This window comes from Danio rerio, chromosome 2, assembly GCF_052040795.2.
Source record: "Danio rerio strain M-AB ecotype USA chromosome 2, GRCz13ab, whole genome shotgun sequence".
Classification (NCBI taxonomy): Eukaryota; Metazoa; Chordata; class Actinopteri; order Cypriniformes; family Danionidae; genus Danio; species Danio rerio.
The window spans coordinates 10,455,576-10,477,810 of NC_141022.1; the positions used below are offsets into that span (position 1 = coordinate 10,455,576).

The 22,235-nt window shown below is 37.4% G+C and overlaps 1 protein-coding gene across 3 annotated transcripts; it reads left to right on the forward strand.

Moving 5' to 3' along the window:
* Positions 1-506: 506 nt before the first annotated feature.
* anxa13l (annexin A13, like) lies at positions 507-20,682 on the forward strand. 3 transcript variants are annotated; one of them, XM_087239461.1, is made up of 11 exons: positions 507-559; positions 1,182-1,257; positions 7,256-7,350; positions 10,083-10,250; positions 12,128-12,161; positions 12,294-12,373; positions 14,730-14,798; positions 16,738-16,839; positions 16,937-17,012; positions 17,189-17,301; positions 19,967-20,682. In XM_087239461.1, the coding sequence occupies exons 1-11, from the start codon at positions 545-547 to the stop codon at positions 20,084-20,086; spliced, it is 948 nt and encodes a 315-aa protein (XP_087095587.1). In that variant the 5' UTR covers positions 507-544; the 3' UTR covers positions 20,087-20,682.
* Positions 20,683-22,235: the final 1,553 nt, after the last annotated feature.

Here is a 22,235-nt window from a genome sequence, read left to right on the forward strand (position 1 = left end):
TATTTTTATTTGATTAAACATTGCCAAATACTTAATTGCTTTTTATATATGCCATACTGTACGCTGTAAAATAGCTTTTAAAATATTTTATAATGTTGTTAGGCATAGCCTATTTACGTGAAAACGCCATAGTGTAGTAAACAAAGTCCGTCGCTGTTCAAGAAGCGAGTAGGTTGAAGCTGCTGGTAAACAACAAAGACTTTCTTGTCTTAATTGAAAGCATTCTGCTCACAAAATGTTTTAACCTACGCACATTTGTTTCATTCCTTCCAAATGAAGACAAAAATCTAATAATGTTCATAAACGACTGACATTGATACATTTACGTGGTCATCAAGCGGAGAATAAACGATGCTTATTTATTTGACTTATTTTGCTAGGTGCGAAGAAGAGAGAAAGACGAAAACTAGAAACATATGATGTAAATATTATTTACGCTTTATATGCAGACGCCAGATGTGACGTCAGGATGCGATGAAGTAAAAGATGCTCGCGCTGGGTGGAGAGAGCGAACGCGCATTCAGACTCACATCAGCATCACAAGATGGGCAACGTTCAAGTGAGTAAAACAGTCGCAGTTAGTTGGTTTTGTCTAATTTCCCTTTTTGTGCGTATATTACAGATAAAAATGTTCATTAGTATGTTGCGAGACATTGTGCAGCCTGCACTGAATGCAGTGACGAGTTTGTTTTTGATTTGTTTTTGTTGCGTTAAACTTTAGTCATTTACCTTTACGCTTTAACAACTTCTACTGCCAATATTAAAACGTGTACATTTTCAATGATTGTAAAATATTCATTTTTATTTCTAGTATTTTATAATGAGTGTGTTGTTTGTTGTACTTTGCTGTGATTTGAGCTGTACTTTACACTCTCTCAGAGGAAGAGTAACGTGTATAAAAGAATAACTGCTTTTGTTATCAATAAGTGCACATTGTTATTATGGCAGTGGGCGAGGCAGAGGAAGGTTTACACTGTTCCTGTCCCTGCCCAGAGATCCCATGACTCAGCTATGTGTTATACAGTTCCCCTCCCCCTACAGACTGCATTGTGATCTAATGCAAAAGTCCTTGAAAACCACTATCTCACTAGGAAAGAATATTGCATCTATTTTACAAACTCTCGAGAATTTTTTTTTTATTGTGTATCTGCATAACATTTTTTACACAACCTTCATTTCAGCCCACAATAACTCCTTTTGAGGACTTTGATGTGGTCGCAGACATCAAGACAATCCGTAAGGCTTGCAAAGGAATGGGTAGGTGAAAAACTGTTAATACTGTTGCAAACACAGACATGTAAATATTGATTGACTGCATAATATAACTTTTGACTGGAAAAAAAAACCACGTTTAATTTGTGTTGCATGCTCTTAAAAATAAAGATTCCAAAAAGTGTTTGTTATTGCTGTGCTGCCATATCATAACTTTTCTGTGTACCCAAAAACATTTATTGAACTCTCTTGAACGAATCACTTTCTTGGTTTTAAAAAATGAAATAAACTTTATCTTCACTAAAAAGATTTTGTAGAATGGAAAGATTCAATTGATGTTCTTCTGTTATATTAGTATCAATGAAATAGTATAAAGAGCAAAAGTCAGGTTCTTTAGAGAGAGAGAGAGAGAGAGAGAGAGAGAGAGAGAGAGAGAGAGCATGTGTGTGTGTGTATTTGAATGCAGATCTTAATTACAAGTAGAGGCACCTTATCCGGCCACAAGTCACAACTTTCCTATGAATATATCACTATGTCTATAAATATAACCAGCTTCTAATAGTAAAAAAAAAAAGATATTTTATTTTTTATAATCACACATAAAAAAAGTATTGATTGGCATTCTCCCTTTGTACGTGTCATCAGAAGGGGAAAACTTTGCCCATTATTTTTCAAACTCTCTCTCTTTAGCATAGAATGTTAGTCTTGTTTTTAAATCTGCCACTATCCTGACACAGACATTTGTAGCCCCTCCATCTTTTGAAAAAGAGCACAATGTCATTTGAAGCTACAGTCACCATAACAGCACAATTAGAATCAAAGCCTAAAAGGGGCACTTTAAAAGTTATAAAATATTATTTGTAAGATATTTTGTGCTGGAACTTCACATACACACTCTAGGGACATCATAGACTTATTTTACATCTTTTAAAATGGGCATAATAGGTCCCCTGTAATGGAGGCAAGTGAGGCCTGCAGTTCTTTAAGGGTGCTTTCACACCTGTTTTGTTCCGAAACAGAGATTACAAATTGCTACATTGTTGCTCTTTGTTCTTGGTGCGGTTCGCTTTCACACTGCAAAGTTTCTAATCGGACCAAAAGAGCTAAAACAAGTCACGTGTGAGTAAACTCTCCACACATTGGTCAGAGTGTCAGGGTTTATATTGCAGCGTCCCGCTCAGCTGTCAGGAGAGGTGGTGGTTTGGTGGTGTTTGAGGACCGGGAGGGAGATGCAAGATTACCGAGAGATTATCATTCGTTTGCGGGCATCCGGGGACTCGTCAAACTTCCCGCCCTACTCATAATTCTCTCTTCATATAGCCGTATGCCTATTACATATCCATAAAACACAGTGATATAACCGCGCTCGGATCGTTTGCTTTCTCACTGCAATCGATCCCCTCCATAGTTAGTTTCAATCGAGCCGAGACCACTTCATTCAAGCGATCTCGGAGCGATTGATTTTGCATGGATCCGAGAGTGATTGGTGGTTTCACATATGCCAAACAAACCGTGCTAACTGGGCAAACAAGACAGGTTCCGAAAAAAGTAGGTGTAGGTTCTGGTAGGTATGAAAGCACCCTAAATGTTGTTGGGGGGTCATTTGTGACTACATAGCCTAGTGTGAAAAAAAAGTGTCTATCCCCCCACCCGGCCTCTGTTAAAATATAACTTTGATTTTAACATAACTCCAGAGTTCAATTTCTCTAGCCACACCAGACCTGATTGCTGCCACACTTGTTCACAATCAAGAAACCACTTAAATAGGATAAAGTGAATTAGACCAAAAGACCATTTAAAAGCTAGACATAATGCAGAGATCCAAAGAAAAAGAAAATAACTGAGATCTACTAGTCTGAAAAAGGTTATATGGGCCTTTCTAAAGCTTTGGGACTGCAGTGAAACACAGTGCGAGGCAAAAACATGGAAGAGTGGAGAACCCATAAGTGGCCGGCCAACCAAAATTACCTTAACAGCGCAGCGACAACTCATCCATGAAGCCTCAACTTACAAAAGACCCCACAACAGCATCCAAAGAACTGCAGGCCTCACCTTTTTATGTTCATGACTTCGCCTTCAGAACGAGACTGTGCAAAAATGAATTGCATGACAGAGTTCCAAGACAAAAAACACTGCTGAGCAAAATGAATATAAAGGGTCATCTCAGTTTTGCCTGAAGACGTCTTAATGATTCCCAGGACCTTCTGCAAAATGTGGACTGGTGAGACAATAGTTGGAATGGCAGTGTGATGATCTGGGGTTGTTTTGCTGCCTCAGGACCTGGAAGACTTGCTGTGATAAATAGAACCATGTATTCGGCTGTGTTCCAAAATATCCTGAAGGCATCTGTTAGTGACCTCAAGCTGAAGCGAACTTGGGTTCTGTAGCAGGACAATGATTCGAAGCACAGCAGCAAGTCCACTAATGAATAGCTGAAGAAAAACAAAATGAAGACAAAATGAAGTGGCCTAGTCAAAGTCCGGATCTGAATCCGATTGAGATTCTGTGGCATGACCTTAAGAAGTTTCATGCTTAAAAACTCTCCAATGTGACTGAATTACAACAATTCTGTAAAGATGAGTGGGCCATCTATATTGATTGCACATTCCATCAGTAAGAGCCCTCAGTGTGAAGGTTTAATTGGCAGAGTAATAGCACAGTTGTGCTTAAAATATTGCAATGCACACAACATTATGATTGACATATCAGAGTTTAAATGAGGACAAATTGTTGGTGTTTGTCTCACTGGCTCATCTGTAACCAAGACAGCAAGTGTTTGTGATGAATCAAGAGCCACGGTATCCATAATGTCAGCACACCACCAAGAAGGACAAACCACATCCAACAGGAGTAACTGTGGATGCAAGAAGAAGCTGTCTGAAAGGGATTTCAGTGTGCTAACCCAGACTGTATGCAAAAAACATAAAACTACAGCTTCTGAACTCACTTCAGAATTAAATGTGCACATCGACTATCCAGTTTTCACCAAAACTGTGCTCCACAGGCTATATACACAATTTACATAGCGGGGCTGCTATAGCCAAAACTTTGGTCACTTGTGCCAATGCCAAACATCAGTTTCAACGGTGTTCATTCATTCAGTCAATTTCTTTTTGGCTTAGTCCCTTTATTAATCCGGGGTCACCACAGCGGAATGAACCGCCAACTTATCCCGCATGTTTTTACCCAGCGGATGCCCTTCCAGCCGCAACCCATCACTGGGAAACATCCATTCACACTCATTCACACACTTACACTACGGACAATTAAGCTTACCCAATTCACCTGTACCACATGTCTTTGGACTTGTGGGGGAAACCGGTGCACCCGGAGGAAACCCACGCGAACACAGAGAGAACATGCAAACTCCACACAGAAACGTCAACTTACCCAGCCAAGGCCCAAACCAGCGACCTTCTTGCAGTGAGGCGAAAGCACTACCCACTGCGCCACCGCGTCGCTCGGTTTTTAACGGTCTCAGCAGTGAAAATCTTAAACTGTAGACAATGAGAAACATGGATTGTTTTCTGATGAAGCCAGCTTCACTGTATTTCCCTCATCCACGGGAAGCCCCAATGAAGTACCACCCAGACTATTGCATGCTCAGCGTGAAGCATAGGGGTAGATCAGTGACGGTTTGGACTGCAATATCATTGCATTCTCTAGGCCCAATACTTGGGTGCGTCACTTCTAAGGACTTCTGAATCGTTCTGGGGGGCCAGGTGCAACCACTGGTTCAGTTATTATATCCTGAAGGTGGTGCCTTGTATCAAGATAATAATGCACCAATACTTACAGCATGACTTGATGTACATGAAATTAAAGCTGAACATCTCCTATGACCTGCTTAGTCCCTTATTTAGGCCTGCACAGTCACCAGATTTAAATATTATTAAGCCATTTGGGGTATTTTAGAGGAGGGAGTCAGGAAACTTTTGAGAGGGTGCTCGCTGCAGAGCCATTTGAGGAAAGCTGAGTTCTAGCGAGGGGGAGCATGAGCTGTCGCTCCTCCTCCTGTAAGCTGTTTTAATGCGTACACCAACCCCACCTCTAACCCTACCCCCAGTGACATCACTCGTAGAAGAAGTGCAAAAAAGGTGGAGCTGAAGCTTAAGCTCCCCCTCGCTGGAGCTCAGCTCTCCTCAAATGGCTCTGCAGCGAGCACCACTTGAAACTTTTTGCTTCAATAGCATCACGTAGTGACCTTGCCACTATTCTGGAACAAAAATCCATCAAAATTGCTCTGGCCACTGTGGAGGACTTCTGTATGACAGTATCTGTCATTCCCAAAATTAAGCAAAAAGTGTCTGACTGTAATACTTCATCCTGTAGTACTTCTGGTTGTTTGATGCACAATACGGTTTTCACTTTAATATAGTTGTGATCGGACAGCTTTTTGTAGAAGGTGGCAAATGCATTAATAGGGTTGGAGACTCTCATTATATTGGGACAACACAACTTCTGCCTCAGGGGTGGAGGCTTCAACCTTGGCAATGAAGGGCTTGGAGGGATTTGTCAGAGTCTGGACTGGAGCTTTCTTGAGCAAGGCTTTCTTGAGGGCTTGAAAACATTAAATGGCTTGGGGAAACCAGGACAGAGACTTAGGTTTGTGTTTGACAAGAGGGGGGCTGTTGTTCATTGATGGTAGTCCTGTATTAGCTCCCACCTTGCTCTCATGAATCTGAATTCACGCAGGACTGTTTACTGAAAACATCCTGAAACTCCCCATACACCATAGGAATGTTTGTCTTCTTAGAAGTTTCTGGGCTCTATTAAAAGAATGGATCTGAAGACAGGTGTTGGTCAAGATGGTTTTGGAATGTTTTGCTGACAGACCTTCAAAAGATAACATTTATTCAATTTAATAATGATATTCGAATTCCAGTTCATAGATGGATTATGTTTTTTTTTTGTTTTTTTTTTGAGACCTCTAACACCAGAAATTAGATCTCCTCTTAATGCTTTAATGCTTATGTAGCCAATCTGAAGTTGGAACTTGGGTGAATGGTGAGTTACCCAAGCAGTTTGCCTTAAATGGTTTGAATATTTTCTATAGTGTAACTTGATCATGTATACATTGTTTGAAGTGTTTGTTCTCTGGTTAATGAGAGAAAGTAATAAAGGTTTTGCCTTCACATTATTAAATTATTACTTGTTTTGAGATGAGGGTTAAAAAGGAGAACTGGGGTAATATTTGGACAGAACTCATCGCTGGCATGGCGGGCGAACCAGCAGTTTCACTTTACAAACATATGCCTTGTGGGATTTTTCACAATCTTTGACTACTGACAGGTGATATGAGTCGGTTTGCATGGCTTCTGGTGCAGGCAACACAATCTCACGGCAATTCGTAACTTTTTCATTTAGTGGCTAATTCGTATGAATTTGTACGATCTAATTCGTACAATTTAGTACGATTTGCTTTTCCCCCAATGACGGTTGGGGTTAGGGGTGGGGTTAGGTGCCACGCCTCCTTTTTAAAATCGTATCATTTCGTACGACTGAAATCGTACGAATTCGTACGAATTAGCCACTAAACTGGCAAAACGTAAAATACTTACGTTTTCTTGTGAGATCAGGCTGGTGCAGGAGTTCTAATTTAATTTAAGTGCAATAATTACTCATCACCTTAAACTAAATGAAAATTTGTAATATATCCTTGCCAGATATATGAAATAAATGTTTAGATTTAAAAAACATATTTGAGATATTTTAGTTTTCATTGAATTTCAAGTAATACAAAATATTTAGTTGTATTGTTTTAGTTTTTGTTAACTGTTACAACCTGGCAAGAAAACAGATGTCATAAAATATTTTAAGAGCTTGTTTCGGGATTGATTGATTGATTGATTGATTGATTGGTTGGTTGGTTGGTTGGTTGGTTGGTTGGTTGATTGATTGGATTAATTCAGTGCACTTACCATCACAAACAATTTTCAGTTTTGCGTGAACTATCCCTTTATGCATTACAAAATAAAGTGAGTGTTTAATTGAAATCATAATGACTGATATGTGTTATGTGCTCATCTTCTATTGCTCACAGGGACAGATGAGGAGACCATCATTTCCATTCTAGCAAACCGATCTGCAGCCCAACGGCTAGAAATTAAACAAGCCTACTTTGAAAAGTATGATGATGTAAGTTAAATTTCCTACATTTCAGTACTAATTTTACAAACATCTAAGGCCATACATCTCAGAAATAGCAGTAATTTAAATTGTTTTTGCGGATTTATTTCTTTTTTGCCTATAGCATCTCCACATTTGAGGTCAGTTATAAGAGCAAACTGTAGATCAGTGGTTTCTCAGTTTCACAACATCACATTATATTGATTTAGCTTTATTATTATTGAATTATTATTATTATTGAATAACTGTGTGAAGCATAGGTCTCAAACTCGATTCCTGAAGGGCTGCAGCTCTGCACAGTTTTGCTCCAACCATTATCAAACACAGCTGATCCAACTAATCAAGAGCTGCGTCCCAAATGGCACACTATACACTATGCACTCATGCACTATGCACTTATGCACTTACACACTCAACAGGATAGTATATGTATGTAGTGTCGTCCCAAATGGCACACTAATGTTTTATATATAATGTTTATGTATATGGACGGGAAAATCCGCTTTGCGCCGTGGCGCATGGTCTAAAAGGGTTGAGTTTATTTTCTTAATGAGTTATAGGTGTGTTTTGAGAATAAACCAATTAGAGTCTCATCTCCCATTCCCTTTAAGAGCCAGCTGCGTCGCGCCATAAGCGCATTTGCTATTTACAGAACGTAAAGTAAGTCTAAGTGGAAAAACTGAGCATTTCACTTGCAAACAGTTAACAGTTTTATTAACAGAAAACTTTTAAACAGAGCATCTACTGCGCAAGAATGAGATATAATCGATTTACTTTCATTTCTGCTCTTGAATAAGGAAACCGTTACGCACAGACATCAATTAGCCTATAAATAACTAATTGGGTTTGTTAAGCGCAAATATTAGTTTCAAAACTATTTCTAAATTCAGTTCTAATTTCCAGCAAATGAATAAATGAACAATAATAATGAAGTGTGTTCAAAAACCTGAGTTATATCCTAAAACACATGCTGTGCCCCATATGGTCTAAAACCTGACAGGTGGGCAAATCTAAGCTTGTTTTTAATAAAACAAATATAAATATAGATATAATAAATAATACTGCTAATAATAATAATATTATACAAAAGCAAATTGTTATGAATGAACTGAAAAAGCCTCCCGAGATGAAGAAGACATAAAAGCAGTGATTTTTCATATTTATGTAGGCTAGAAAATAATATGTTTTGTAATATTTTAATCCTTTATATTTATATCCTATATCTATTCTTATTATATCCTATATATATATCTCCTTAATATTAAATTTTTTTCATATGTAAAGATATTTGCCTATTGCTCTCTTGTGCGTATTAAGCAGTGTGTAAGCGAGGCGTAACTCTGCGCTGGAGTTTAGACCGGGTTTGTTTTAGTATAATGAAAAATCTATTTTAGTTTCTCAAAATAGCAACGCGACAGCGGTCCGCCTCAGAACACCTATGGGCGCACATATGAGCGCTAATGCATTTGCTACTTAAACAGCGTAGCAAAACGCCTCAAAATGACTCTTGCGCCAAGCTGAAACTAGCAAAAGACTATTGCGCCACGCCTTGTGCCACATTGCGCCAGGTGTGTGATAGGGCCCTTTATTTTAGTGCCTGAATGAGTGCATCATCCGGGTAATTAAAGTGCACTTCATATTTTTAGAGTTTTCAGTGTGAACACACTACTTACAATATTAATACTACAAAATGGTGTAGAATAGTGCATAAGTATGCGATTTGGGACACAGCTAAGGTGTTCAAGACTACTAGAGACTATTAAGCAGGTGTGAGTTGGAGGTGATTGGAGCTAAACTATGCAGAGCTGCGGCCCTCCAGGTATTGAGTTTTAGACCATTGGTGTAAAGTTTTGAAGCTTTGATGTTTTATTGTGCTCGTAGAAAGCTTAAGAGCACCACTGATTGTCATTGATTACATTCTTTATACTAAGGAAAATGCTAATAATTAATGTATTAACAACATGATAATGCATTTGTAATGGAGGCCAGCTAGTGAAGTGCTATGCAGGTAAACCTCACTGCTCTCACCTCTAAAGGTGCTGTATAGTAACAGTCGTTAGAGGCCATGGTCTTTAGCCTAATTGTTAGAGCAACCGACTCCCATACAAAGAATTGCCGGTTCGATCCCATCTCAGAAAGAGCTGGGTGCATTAGCATCGATGGGTTACATGTGGGGGCTCGTCCGGGATGGAAGTGAGGTTTAGGGGTAAGTGTAACGGATGCCATCTAGCGAAGTGCTATGCAGGTAAACCTCACTCCTCTGAAGGTGCTCTAGCATGAGACACTAGAGGCCAAAGTCTTTAGCCTCCTTGTTAGAGCAACTGAATACTAGAAAAAGAATCAGCAGTTCGATCCCAGCTCAGACCGGGTTGGGTGCAGGAGGACCAGTGGGTTAGACATACATTGCAATGGCAAATGTTTTTATTTACAGTTCACTGAAAGGCCTGCATAGGCTGCATCCAAAAGCACATACTGCACTTTATTAAACTATAGCAGATAAAAAAACAGTGTGTGACAAAAGATGCATGTCTGAATAAAATAAATTAAGCAAAAAGTTCTGGGACTGCAAAAGTAGTTCCTCAAAATGACATTCATATTATGTATGAGGTTGTACTTTTTTAGTGGTTCTGAAGTAGTTATTGATTCAAAATAAGTTTCTATTTTTGGCAAAGCCATTGTGGATCACCTCACATCTAAATGAGTCTGTTTTCTTTTGGTTTGTGGTCACATTGTTGGAGGAGTTGGAGGAAGTCTTGAAGAATGAGCTGACAGGAAACTTTGAGAACGCAGTTATAGCCATGCTGGACCCACCCAACGTCTTCATGGCTAAAGAGCTGAGGAGAGCCATGAAGGGTGCTGGGACAGATGAGGACGTGCTGGTGGAGATCCTCTGCACCAGCACCAATCAGGTCATTTGTCATTTACATCGACAAATTAGAAGTATAGTCACCCAGGGACAGACTGGGACAAAAATTCAGCCCTGGCACTATAGCCACACCATCCCACATTACCATACGTACTGTTTGTTTGACATTCTTGCCAGTTTTTGATTATGTCCGCGTAACCTTTGATTGAGTCGGCCCCTCTCGAAACTATCACCGATTGGGCCAAATGCTTATCATTTACTATTACTATTATTACCATCTTCAACGTCATCATAATATTCACATGTTGCACGAGATAAAAGCTGCATGTAAAAACAAAACATATAAAAAATCATAATAAAATAAAAAATAAAAAACTGACCGGCCCACATTTAAAAAAATGGTTCGGCCTTTTTGGCATTTGCCAGAATTGCCAGATGGCCAGTCCGCCCCTGTAGTCACCTGACATTCAAGCATTTAGCGTTAATTTCAAAAACAAGTTCTGTTTTATATTAAAATGTGTAGTTTTGAAGTAGAAACACTGAAATAGACTTCTGTTGAAAAATGTACACTCTAAAAAAAAATAAAGAAACAAAAGCTGTCACACTTGGGTATTACCTTTTCAAATGGTACATGTTTGTACTTTTAAAGACACAGTGTGTAATTTCTGGTGCTAGGAGGCACATGGTCACTACAAACAAAGATGGGGGCTGCATCCAAAACCGCCTACTACTCAGTAGGTACTGCATTTGAATTTAAACGTGCTACTCGGCCGTTAGAAAAGTACGTTCTATATAGTATGAATGTGAAAAGTATGAATGGAATTCGGAAGCATACATCCGCCATTTTGTCATAGTCACGTGACCTACCTGCGTCAGTTGCGTCGCGTTACTCCCATTCATGAATTCTCTCGCGAGGCATCATGGGATAGCGCAGCGTGCATGGGATGCGCACTCCAGATTCTCGCCAGAAGTAGTAATTCATCTGTGTACTTCTCGCATACTGATTTTCAAATTCTAGGAATTCGGACAAACTACTCGGCTCGCATACTGGTTTAGCCTACTATATAGTATGGAAGTATGAGGTGTCGGATGCAGCCAGAGTTTTATGATGCCATGACTACGTTTGGAATCATGGGAGTTGTCATCTTCGTTACATCCTACAAGACTCCTACATAACCCCTTCTAGACAAGCCATTAGGGTGTAATTAGACTACTGAACAATTGCTGTTGAGAGATGAGTGAGGTACAGCACAAAATAAAAGTACACAAAATTTATAACACTCTTCTATATGTAAGAGATTTTAATAAAATGTGCATTTAAAGTACCATGGGGTACACCTTTGTACTTTTTAGGTATATGTATCTTTTGTACCCAGTGACAAAGTTCTGCATTGTCATTGTTAAAGCATTATAGGGCACAAACAAAACGAATCAGCTCTGAAGAGAATAGAATATGAAAAGTATTGAAAAATAAAAGGGAAAAGACTGTCAATTTTATGACTTTGATGAAGGTAATATCTACTATTAATGAAAATTTTGCATAAACATTTAAATATGAATACATTTAAAGAGTGTATAGAGACAAACAAAATTGTGTCAAAAACAAGCAAATTAAATATGCGCAAATAGGTTTAACAAAAGTATAACAAAAAAACAGCCTCTGAGTTTATAACAGGTCTGTGTTTAAAAGTTTGCGAGATATTGTTGAAAATTGCTACATGTTTAAATTGTTATATGTTTTTATAGATTGCACTGCTTATAGAATTAGCATAAATCAGTTCATGGTGACAGAAATAACATTTGTTCATTTAAAAAATATTTATTAACATTTTAGTAAATCTTAAATGCAGACGGCTAAATGTGTTTATCCTAATAAGCATCACTACTGTAATGCATATTTTCAATTTTTTTCATTAACAGGATATTTTGAATTGCAAAGAGGCATATCTGCAAGGTAAGCATTTAGATATAAATATGATTTTATAAAGAAATGGAAGTTGATAATTGGTTGATATTATTTTTAATAGCAATAATAATAATACAGCTAATGTATTATCAGAGTCATGTAACATGTTTTAATGATCAGTTCATGAGCGAGATTTGGAGGCTGATATCGAAGATGACACCAGTGGTGAAGTGAGGAATCTGCTGGTTTCTCTCCTACAGGTAATTGAATTTTGTAAATTATTTAAGATTATTAATGAACCAACACAGGCTCATTGGAAATATGAGTTTACCTACATTTTTGTGAAATTGCAAAAATGCACTTAAACATACACTCACCGGCCACTTTATTAGATACACCTGTCCAATTGTTCGTTAACGCACATTTCCAATAAGCCAATCATGGCAGCAACTCAATGCATTTAGGCATTTAGACATGGTCAAGACGATCTGCTTCAGTGCAAACCGAGCCTCAGAATGAGGAAAAAAGGTGATTTAAGTGACTTTGAATATGACATAGTTGTTGGTATTTTACTAAATTTTAGCAAATTTACTGTTCAGAAACTGCTGATCTACTGGGATTTTCACGCACAACCACCTCTAGGCTTTACAGAGAATGGTCTAAAAAAGAGAAAATATCCAGTGAGCGGCAGTTCTGTGGGCGCAAATGCCTTGTTGATGCCAGAGGTCAGAGGAGAATGGCCAGTTTGGTTCGAGCTGATAGAAATATAACAGTACCTCAAATAACCCCTCGTTACAACCGAGGTATGCTGAAGAGCATCTCTGAACGCACAACATGTCCAAGCTTGAAGCAGATGGGCTACAGCAGCAGAAGACCACACCGGGTGCCACTCCTGTCATGTACGAACAGGTAACTAAGGCTACAATTCGCACAGGCTCACCAAAATTGGACAATAGAAGATTGGATAAACGTTGCCTGGTCCGATTAGTCTCGATTTCTGCTGTGACATTCAGATGGGAGGGTCAGAATTTGGCATCCACGACATGAAAACATGGATCCATCCTGTCTAGCATCAACGGTTCTGGCTGCTGGTGGTGGTGTAATGGTGTGGGGGATATTTTCTTGACAGACTTTGGGCCTATTAGCACCATTTGAGCATTGTGTCAACGCCACAGCCTACCTTTGTATTGTTGCTGATGCTGTTCATCCCTTTATGACCACAGTGTACCCATCTGCCGATGGCTACTTCCAGCAGGATAACACGCCATGTCATAAGCGTGAATCCTCTCAGACTGGTTTCTTGAACATTGCAATGAGTTCACTGTACTCAAATGGCCTCCACAGTCACCAGATCTCAATCCAATAGAGCTCCTTTGGAATGTGGTGCAATGGGAGATTCACATCATGGATGTGCAGCTGACAAATCTGTAGCAACTGCGTGATGCTAACCTGATCTTATCTGTGACCTTATCCTTTTTGCACTAATGATATACCTGGAAATATTATCGACAAATACAGGCTTATATTCATGCCATTCTTTACATAACACACATAAAAAATGTAAAAAAAAACTCAAAACATGTTAACAATATCTATGATTTGTATTCGAATACCTTTTCCTGTCTATCTCTCTATAGAAAGCTTTTCTGGCTTGGTCAGTTTGCTCGGTAGCTCACTTTGCATGATGTTGTAATTGTGATGCAGAGCGCTCGGGTGTCCAGGTGAAGCACGTTTCCACAAAAAGGATAAAATATCAAATGAAATGGTGGCAGTGCACTATTTCTATTTCACTAACACTATTGGTTGGGTTTAGATCAGTAGTTTGCTAGATGATCTGTATAACAAGCCCTGCCTCATTCTGGATGTATACAAGTAGGACATGTATCTGAAATGCATAACAAAACGTACCTTAAGTTTCAGATTTGCTAAAATGTAGACAGCGCCCTCTTGTGGGCTTTCATCTCAGAGTGCAACAAAATGTACCTGGAGCAACATATGTTTTGCATTTCGCACAAATGTAGCTAGAGGCACGTGTTTCCAATGTGCGAGGACCGTAATTAACTGCACTCATAGGTAGAGTATAGAACCTTAATTTAATCTTTTCATATTTTAGAGGGGTAAGGCATACATTTTTGTATTTTACTCAAAATTTCCTTTACCAATTGATTTAAGCGTCATATCAAACCTTGGTAGCACTTTATTTCGATGATCCGTTTGACTATTAGAGACTGTCTGCTTAATACCTGCTGAAACAGCTCCTTTAACAGACATATAACTGACTATAAGAAACATAGCCAGTACATGTCAACTTACACTAACCCCAACCCTAACCCCAACTGTCTACTTACAATTTAATGAGAATTAGTTGGCATGTAGATGCAATGTGACTTAAAGTCAACAAAAGGACCATCAAAATAAAGCGTGACCCAAACCTTATGTATTTATGCAAAGCTCCATCTATAACCCATTATTTAAATGTTCAAATAGGCTTTTCTTTACCGGCTCACGAATGGTGTAAAATTCTCTTCCTAAGCGATTCAAATGAACAAGGAAAATGTATCAACCGAAAGTGTGTAGTTGTTATTGTCTATTTAAACAATTTACCTTCATCTGCAGGCTGACAGGGATGAGGCTTATGAAGTGGATGAAGCACTGGCAGAACAGGACGCAACGTCATTGATTGAGGTGAGATTTACTCTGGATTTTGCCCCAGAAACGAATAATTCATTATGTGTCATTAAATACTCACCTTCAAATCGTGTGAGACACTGTACAAATTCAGATACTTTAGATGAAATCCAAGAGCTCTCTAATCCTTCATAGACAGCAATGGTCGTGAGACATTCAGTCCAGAAAATAAAATAAAAACATTTCAGTAGTTAAACTGTAATGATATGAGGCTACAAGAACACCACAAAAAAATTAAAAACCAGCTTGCATGTTGTGTTGCTAACTCTAATGGCAATGTGTCATACTGCTCATAGTAAATGCAAACAAAGTCATAATTACACACGTTTTTGATGCAGAGAAGTGTTCATGGGGATTAGATTACAGTTTAACTAAAGTCACATGGAATTTTTTCCCATTATTTTCTAATATTTAATAAATAGAATATAATAATAAATAGTATGAAGTAGTAAAAGTATAATTACATTAAGCATGTTTAGTCACAAAGAATTACATTTCATCCCTACCCAAACATAATAGTTTTAATAACTCATTTCTGAGCACCATGACGCACCATGCATTTTAGAACTCTAAACATAGATTTAAATCAGGGCATGCACACCGGTGCTGGAAGTCGGCGCCTATTCGTGGCGCCCAGCTATGACTCAGGACACTGTTCATATGTCTGCCGTGCCACGGAGTGCCATATGAATAGTTTCATTTTAAATAACATGTCAATGTGCACCTCTGGTGTGTGGCCATCTTTAGATTTATTATTATTAACAATTTGTTTCATTTTTAAATTTGATATTGCAGGCTTTAATGGTAAACTCTAGTTTCTCTCAGTAATTCTTTTTTATATAAATTACAGAGATCAATGGCCCTTGAGGTCAAAAAGTAAATCATTAAATTAAACGTGTAGAATTGTGTAAATATTCACAGAAAAACAATAAAAAGGAACAAAATTTGCAAAAACTCACCACAAAATTAGTCAAATTTCTTCATTATTCCATTTCCCTCACCAAATGATTATATATATATATATATATATATATATATATATATATATATATATATATATATATATATATATATATATATATATATATATATATATATATAATGCAGAATAAACATTTTAACCAAAAATATGTATTTATTTTGTTTAATATGTACAATAATATGTATAGTTTCAAAAATAATTTTGGCACAATACCCCCAAAATAGTTCTCCTCTTCATCTCTGTGCCAATAATCACTTACTACAAGTGGAAAAGTCAAACCCACAAAATTGTGAATATTAAGCATAAAGTTGTTGTTGTTGTTAATGTGGTTTGATTTCACAGTCATTTCATTTTGATGCAACACCATTCAGCACGAATAAAAAAACAGTTAATAACAGGAATGCATTAATTCATTGTTAATCATAAGTAAAATAAACATTACAGAGAAACATGGTTTTGTGGAGGTTAAAAATATTATAATGTAAATAATTAGTAATATTTAAGAATGTGAATGTGCAAACACAATTAGTATTGTACAGTATTCATTAAATGACAACCCTTTGAGGTGGTGCTAAAGGAAGCAATGTCATTTCACTTAATTCAACTCCTCAGTCCTCGCTTCTTTTCCTTGCAACCTTCTTTGAATCCTGAAGTAGTCGAGCTGAGACATGAAGATGGAAAGCGAGGACAGGAAACACGGATGTACAAATAAGAATTGAGCAGCACCCTTTAAGTTTCCAGAGCTCCTCTATGAGACTTGAGGCAGGTGGCACGCACAGGTGACAGTCGTTAGCACTAACACCACTGGCCTCGTTCCACTCTCACGGTTCTCTGCCCAACTCGCTACAGTCCTGCAATGGCTAGTTTTTGGTTTATATCTTTTTCAAACAGACCTGGCCATCACCGTTATTATGCTAATTAAAAGAATCAGTACCTGTTGTTATTTTTCTTCAGGCAGGTGAAGGCCGCTTTGGCACAGACGAGTCCACTTTCACCTACATCCTCACTCACAGGAACTACCTACAGCTTCAGGCCACCTTCAAGATATATGAAACCGTATGCTATACACCAACTACACCCACTGCTGCTTTACAAGAGCCGTTTGAGGCATTCTGTTTGAGTGTCTGGTTTCCCTTTTGTTGTCTTCGCATAGCTCTCTGGAACAGATATTCTGGATGCTATAGACAGTGAGGCTGCAGGAACATTGAAGGACTGTTACGTTACACTGGGTAACTATAATAATCCAACCCATTCACCTACAAAAAAATCAAAGGCCTTTTGGAAATGTTGTTTTTTAGAGTTAAAGAGTCAAATTGCAGTTCACAGCAACAGATCTGTTTGATAATTGGTCGACTTTTATGCTTGCCGCACACATTATACTGTGCTTTGTTTTTGTTTCATACAGTACGATGTGCTAAAAACCCACAGCTGTATTTTGCCCGTCGTCTGAACGCTGCAATGAAAGGAGCTGGGACAGATGAAGAGACACTCATACGTATCATTGTGGGTCGCTCTGAGGTACAGTATAGGTTATTAGCTCTCCTGTTAAATGTTCATTGTTTTCCCAGGAGACAACATTTTTTTCAACAATTGTTTTTTTTAAATAATTATTTTAATAATGCGTTTCTAATAGTTAATGTCTATAACAGTACATAACATTAAACAGTATTTTACTATAATATTTAACCAATTGTTCACTATTTTCTATTATTTATCTTGCAACAAGCTATTATTAAGCTCAAAGTGCAAATTAAAAACTTAACTAGGTTAATTATGTTAACTAGGTTTAAGCAAGTCTTTGGACAACCGTGATTTGTTAGGTAGCCAATCTAATAATATTGACCTTAGCAGTTAGCATATTCCAGCCTAACTAAAAGAAATAAGTAATAATAATAAATATAAACTGTAAAATAAATAAATGAATATATACTTTATATAAAATTTAACTGTATAGCTAACTCATATCTTTCTATGCAATAATATAAAATAATGAGCTATTTTTTTCTACTGGCTTTTTTTCTTGTAGTGAGACTAGTGCCATCTGGAGGCATTAAATGTAAAACCTTGTAACGCAGTTTAACAACCTAATAAAATATAAGCTTCTTATAATTTTATAGAGAGGCTTTTAGATTTACATTGGTTTTTTTTCACTTATTTATGAACCTTTACATCTGAATCATGCCCATGATTTGTGTGTACATATAGTTATTAAGACAAATATATCAGCCCATTCTGGTAAATCAAAAACTTGTGAAACTTCAAATTAAATATAATTTTCTGTCATTTTGATTAAAGTGGCTCAGACCACTAATATGCTTTGCTTTTTATCTAAGCATCTATCTACAACTACGAGCAGCAGTCCCAAAAGTAACATTTTAGATTTATTGCAATTTGTTAATTTATAAATATATCCACAGTGTCATTACAAATAAATTAATGACTGTAATTAGTATTAAAATACAAAAGATTTGTCTAAATGCTATTTTTCTTCATGCGCAACATGAAAACTCTGAAAAAAGAGTTTTTCAATCTATATATAACTTATATATATATATATATCAGGGGTTTAGCGGACATTTTAAAAGTGGAGGGACAGTTGAATGAGATCCAAAATTTTACGTTCATTTTATTATTAATCACCTGTATCTAAAAGTGAGAGGGACGTATCCCCACCGTCCCCCCGGGTTGCAACGCCCCTGATTTATACATTTTAAATAAAAAGTATGTCTTTTACACATGATCTGCTCTGTATGATGCATATTTTTCATAACAGTATTTACAAATCAGCACAAAGGTTTATATAGAAATTAAAAAAGAAAACAAATTCAAGCTCTTGTTCTCTCCAGACTGGATTATTGCAACTCTCTACTAGCGGGGCTTCCAGCTAACTCTATCAAACCTCTTCAGCTGCTCCAGAACGCAGCAGCACGAGTGGTCTTCAAGGAACCTAAAAGAGCACATGTCACTCCGCTACTCACCCGTTTGCACTGGCTGCCAGTTGGTGCTCGCATCAAATTCAAAGCTCTGATGTTTGCCTACAAAGCGACCTCTGGCTTTGCTCCTTCTTATCTGCTCTCACTTCTGCAGATTTATGTGCCGTCCAGAAACTTGCGTCCATTGAATGAACGTCGCCTCGTGGTTCCATCCTAAAGAGGGAAGAAATCACTTTCCCGAACTCTCGCATTCAATCTGCCCAGTTGGTGGAATGAACTTCCCAACTGCATCAGAATGGCAGTCACTTGCTGTCTTCAAGAAACGACTAAAAACTCAACTATTTAGTCTCCACTTCACTTCCTAATCTGCAATTGCCTCTCTGGCTATACCACTAACTGTACTAAAAAAATAAAAAAAAATAATAAAAAAAAAATTCTTACATTACCAATGCTTTCCTTCTTAGAACTTACACACCTGAAACTTGCCTACAGCACTTATTCATTGTTGCTCTTATAGTTGTGTAAATTGTTTCCTTGTCCTCATTTGTAAGTCGCTTTGGATAAAAGCGTCTGCTAAATGACTAAATGTAAATGTAAATTTAAAATGTGTAAAATTTACATTATTTTAACATGAAATACTAAGTTATTTCATGTAATATGGTCTACATCAACTGCTGTGTAAGATATTTTAAAATAAATAAACATTTAAATTCCTAAAGACTCAGAATCTGAAATGAAATATCACAGTGCATATAGTTTCTAATTTTAAGCTATTCAGCAGATCTCCATGTCTGGTGAGAGCATTTATAGCTTAGCTTAGCATAAATGATTGAATCAGATTAGACTATTAGCATCTTCTTGAAAAAAAAAGTTTTGATAATATTTGCATTTAAAACTTTAGACTCTTTTGTAGTTACACAGTTTTACGGACATTTACATTTTTTTAATCTCAGCTCAAATACTGTCCTATGAAAGCCATGCATCACTGGAAAGATTATTTATTCAGCTTTTAGATTATTTATAAATATCAGTTTTGAATAATGACTACATTAAATGATTAATGATTAACAATAATAATCTCACTATATATTACTCTTTAAATGAATTTGGCTTCTACATTATACTTCATCTGTTTATATAAGGATCCATTATGGGGGACAGTTCACAATTACAGTCCAAAATCAGTCAGAACTGCACATGTATCTGGGTACAAGCTATTTTCTGTAAACAACTTCTGTGTTCACTTGTAGGTGGATCTGGAGACCATCAAGGACATGTACTTGGAGAAATATGACGTAACCCTAAAGGATGCTCTGAGCTCAGAGTGTGGTGGAGATTTCAAGCGCCTGCTAATAGAAATACTTCACTAGATTACCGTCAGGGGGAGCCGATCGCTAACCAGACTGGTGAAAGCTTTCAACACTGCCTATGAATATACACATACAATCACCTCTAAAGGTTTTAACGTACACATTACACTTTTATCTGTCTTAACTGTTTTTTGAAGCTAAAACAACTTCTGTTTTACTCACTAAACATAATTTATTAGTGACAAGTCATCATTCCTTTATTGGACAATTTATTTAAAAAAACTTATTTAATACTTTATTAATGAGGAATTTGTGAATTCTGACAACTGCAAACCAAATATGTGGATGTTTGGCTTATGACTGTAGTGCTAATAGCAGTTAAATGCTAATGTTTAAATGGCTAGCTTCAAAGCTAAGAAAGCTAACTGGACATTTTTTCTTAGATTTGGTGGTGACTGTTAATATCATAAAGCAGTGCTGTGAACCTTTATTGCAAAGCTTCAGAAATATATCTGATTTTAAGTATATCAAAGGGACTATGGGTAGAGGAAATTGATAAAGGTATTGAAGTATCACTGATATTAAATTAGGTTTTAAATATTAGAGACTGCCAGACACGTGTACGTTTTAAATAAAGCATGCTGAATTAGACCAAACACTCATGTTTTGGGTCCTTTTTTCTGTCTCACACTTACACACGCATGCACAGAGATGGGCAGTATTTATAATTCATGTATTTCAAATAAAAAATTGTAATGTGTAGGGTTGTTGAAAATGGCTCAATATTACATACTTTAGTGTCTTGTGTTTTTGAATTTTTAGAATCTTGTAAAATACCTTGTAAGAAGTCTACATGATGACATCATAAAAATGCAAACTCTGATTGGTTCTTTCTCGGTTATTTGCTTTGGGTTGAGATAAAAACAGTTGATTATTAGTTGATTTGATCGATTAATTGACCAGAAAATTTATTAATATCAAGAAAGTCAATCAATGCTTGAAATATGGAAGAAAAGTTTGCATCACATATAAAGAAATTAACAGATAAATGGCAGGAGTAGATTTGGGAACAAGTTAACCATTGAACCACTGAAAATAGCATACTGCACAATGCTAACACCAGTCATACAGTTGAAACCAGAAGTTTACATACAGTCTCAAAATAGAAACATAACCATTTTTTTTTTATAAATGTCTGATGGTAAATCATACTAAACGTTTACTATTTTACATCAGTTAGGATTTCCTAATGATTTACATTTGCTAAATGCCAGAATAATGAGAGATTGTTTTTGTGAATTTTTAATTAATTTCTAGAAAGTCAAACGTTTACAAACATTTCCTTGGTATTTTTTTAGCTTTGCTTTTAAACTGTATAACTTTGGTCAAATGATTTGGGTTTCCTTCCACAAGCTTCTGACAACAGTTTGAAGCAATTTTGGCCCATTCCTCCTGACAGAATTGGTGTTACTGAGTCAGATTTGTTGGCTGTCTTGCTAGCACAAGCTTTTTCAACTCTGCCCACAAATTTTCTATAGGATTGAGATCAGGGCTTTGTGATGGCCACTCCAAACATTCACTCCTTAAATCACATTTAAAATAATTATCCTTTAGCCTGGTTTATACTTCTGCGTCAACCGACCGGCGTAACCCACGCGTGTAGCTGTGCATTTATACTTCTGCGCGCTGTCTCTGTTGGTCTGCTCTAACACTTCAGAAACGCTAGTTGGCAGTGAGGTGTAAATGTTCCTCTGTGTCGAGTTTCTTCGCTGCTGTTTTGTTTTCCTGAACACTTCCGGGATGTACAAGTGGCTCAAACTAGCTCATTTTGAGGCAGGAACCGACGGATGTGCAACAACTTTAACTATGAGGTAAACACAAAACAAAACTTTCCATCCGAGCTCCTTCACGGGACTCCACACTTGTAAACAATCGCTCCATCAGGCTCGCACCATTCACACGGCTCTCGGTCCCGCCCAGATTCGTCAGCGATACCAAGCCGACCAATCACAGAGCTTGCGCTACGCGTCGTTGTGACGTGTAGTTACATTTTTTGAGAGGTGCACGTCAGCGACGCTGACGGCCATGGCAAAGGGCTATGCGTCAGCGCCGTAGCATACGCCAGCGTTTGACGCAGAAGTATAAATCAGCCTTTAGGGTCATAGTCTGTTTGGAAGACCCATTTGTGGCCAAGTTTTAATTTCCTGGC

Bases quoted from the DNA above. Each gene is read 5' to 3' on its own strand.
- anxa13l (XM_087239461.1), top strand. The intron at 1,258-7,255 runs GTAGGTGAAAAA...TATTGCTCACAG, and splicing joins TAAGGCTTGCAAAGGAATGG to GGACAGATGAGGAGACCATC. The intron at 10,251-12,127 runs GTCATTTGTCAT...TTTCATTAACAG, and splicing joins TCTGCACCAGCACCAATCAG to GATATTTTGAATTGCAAAGA.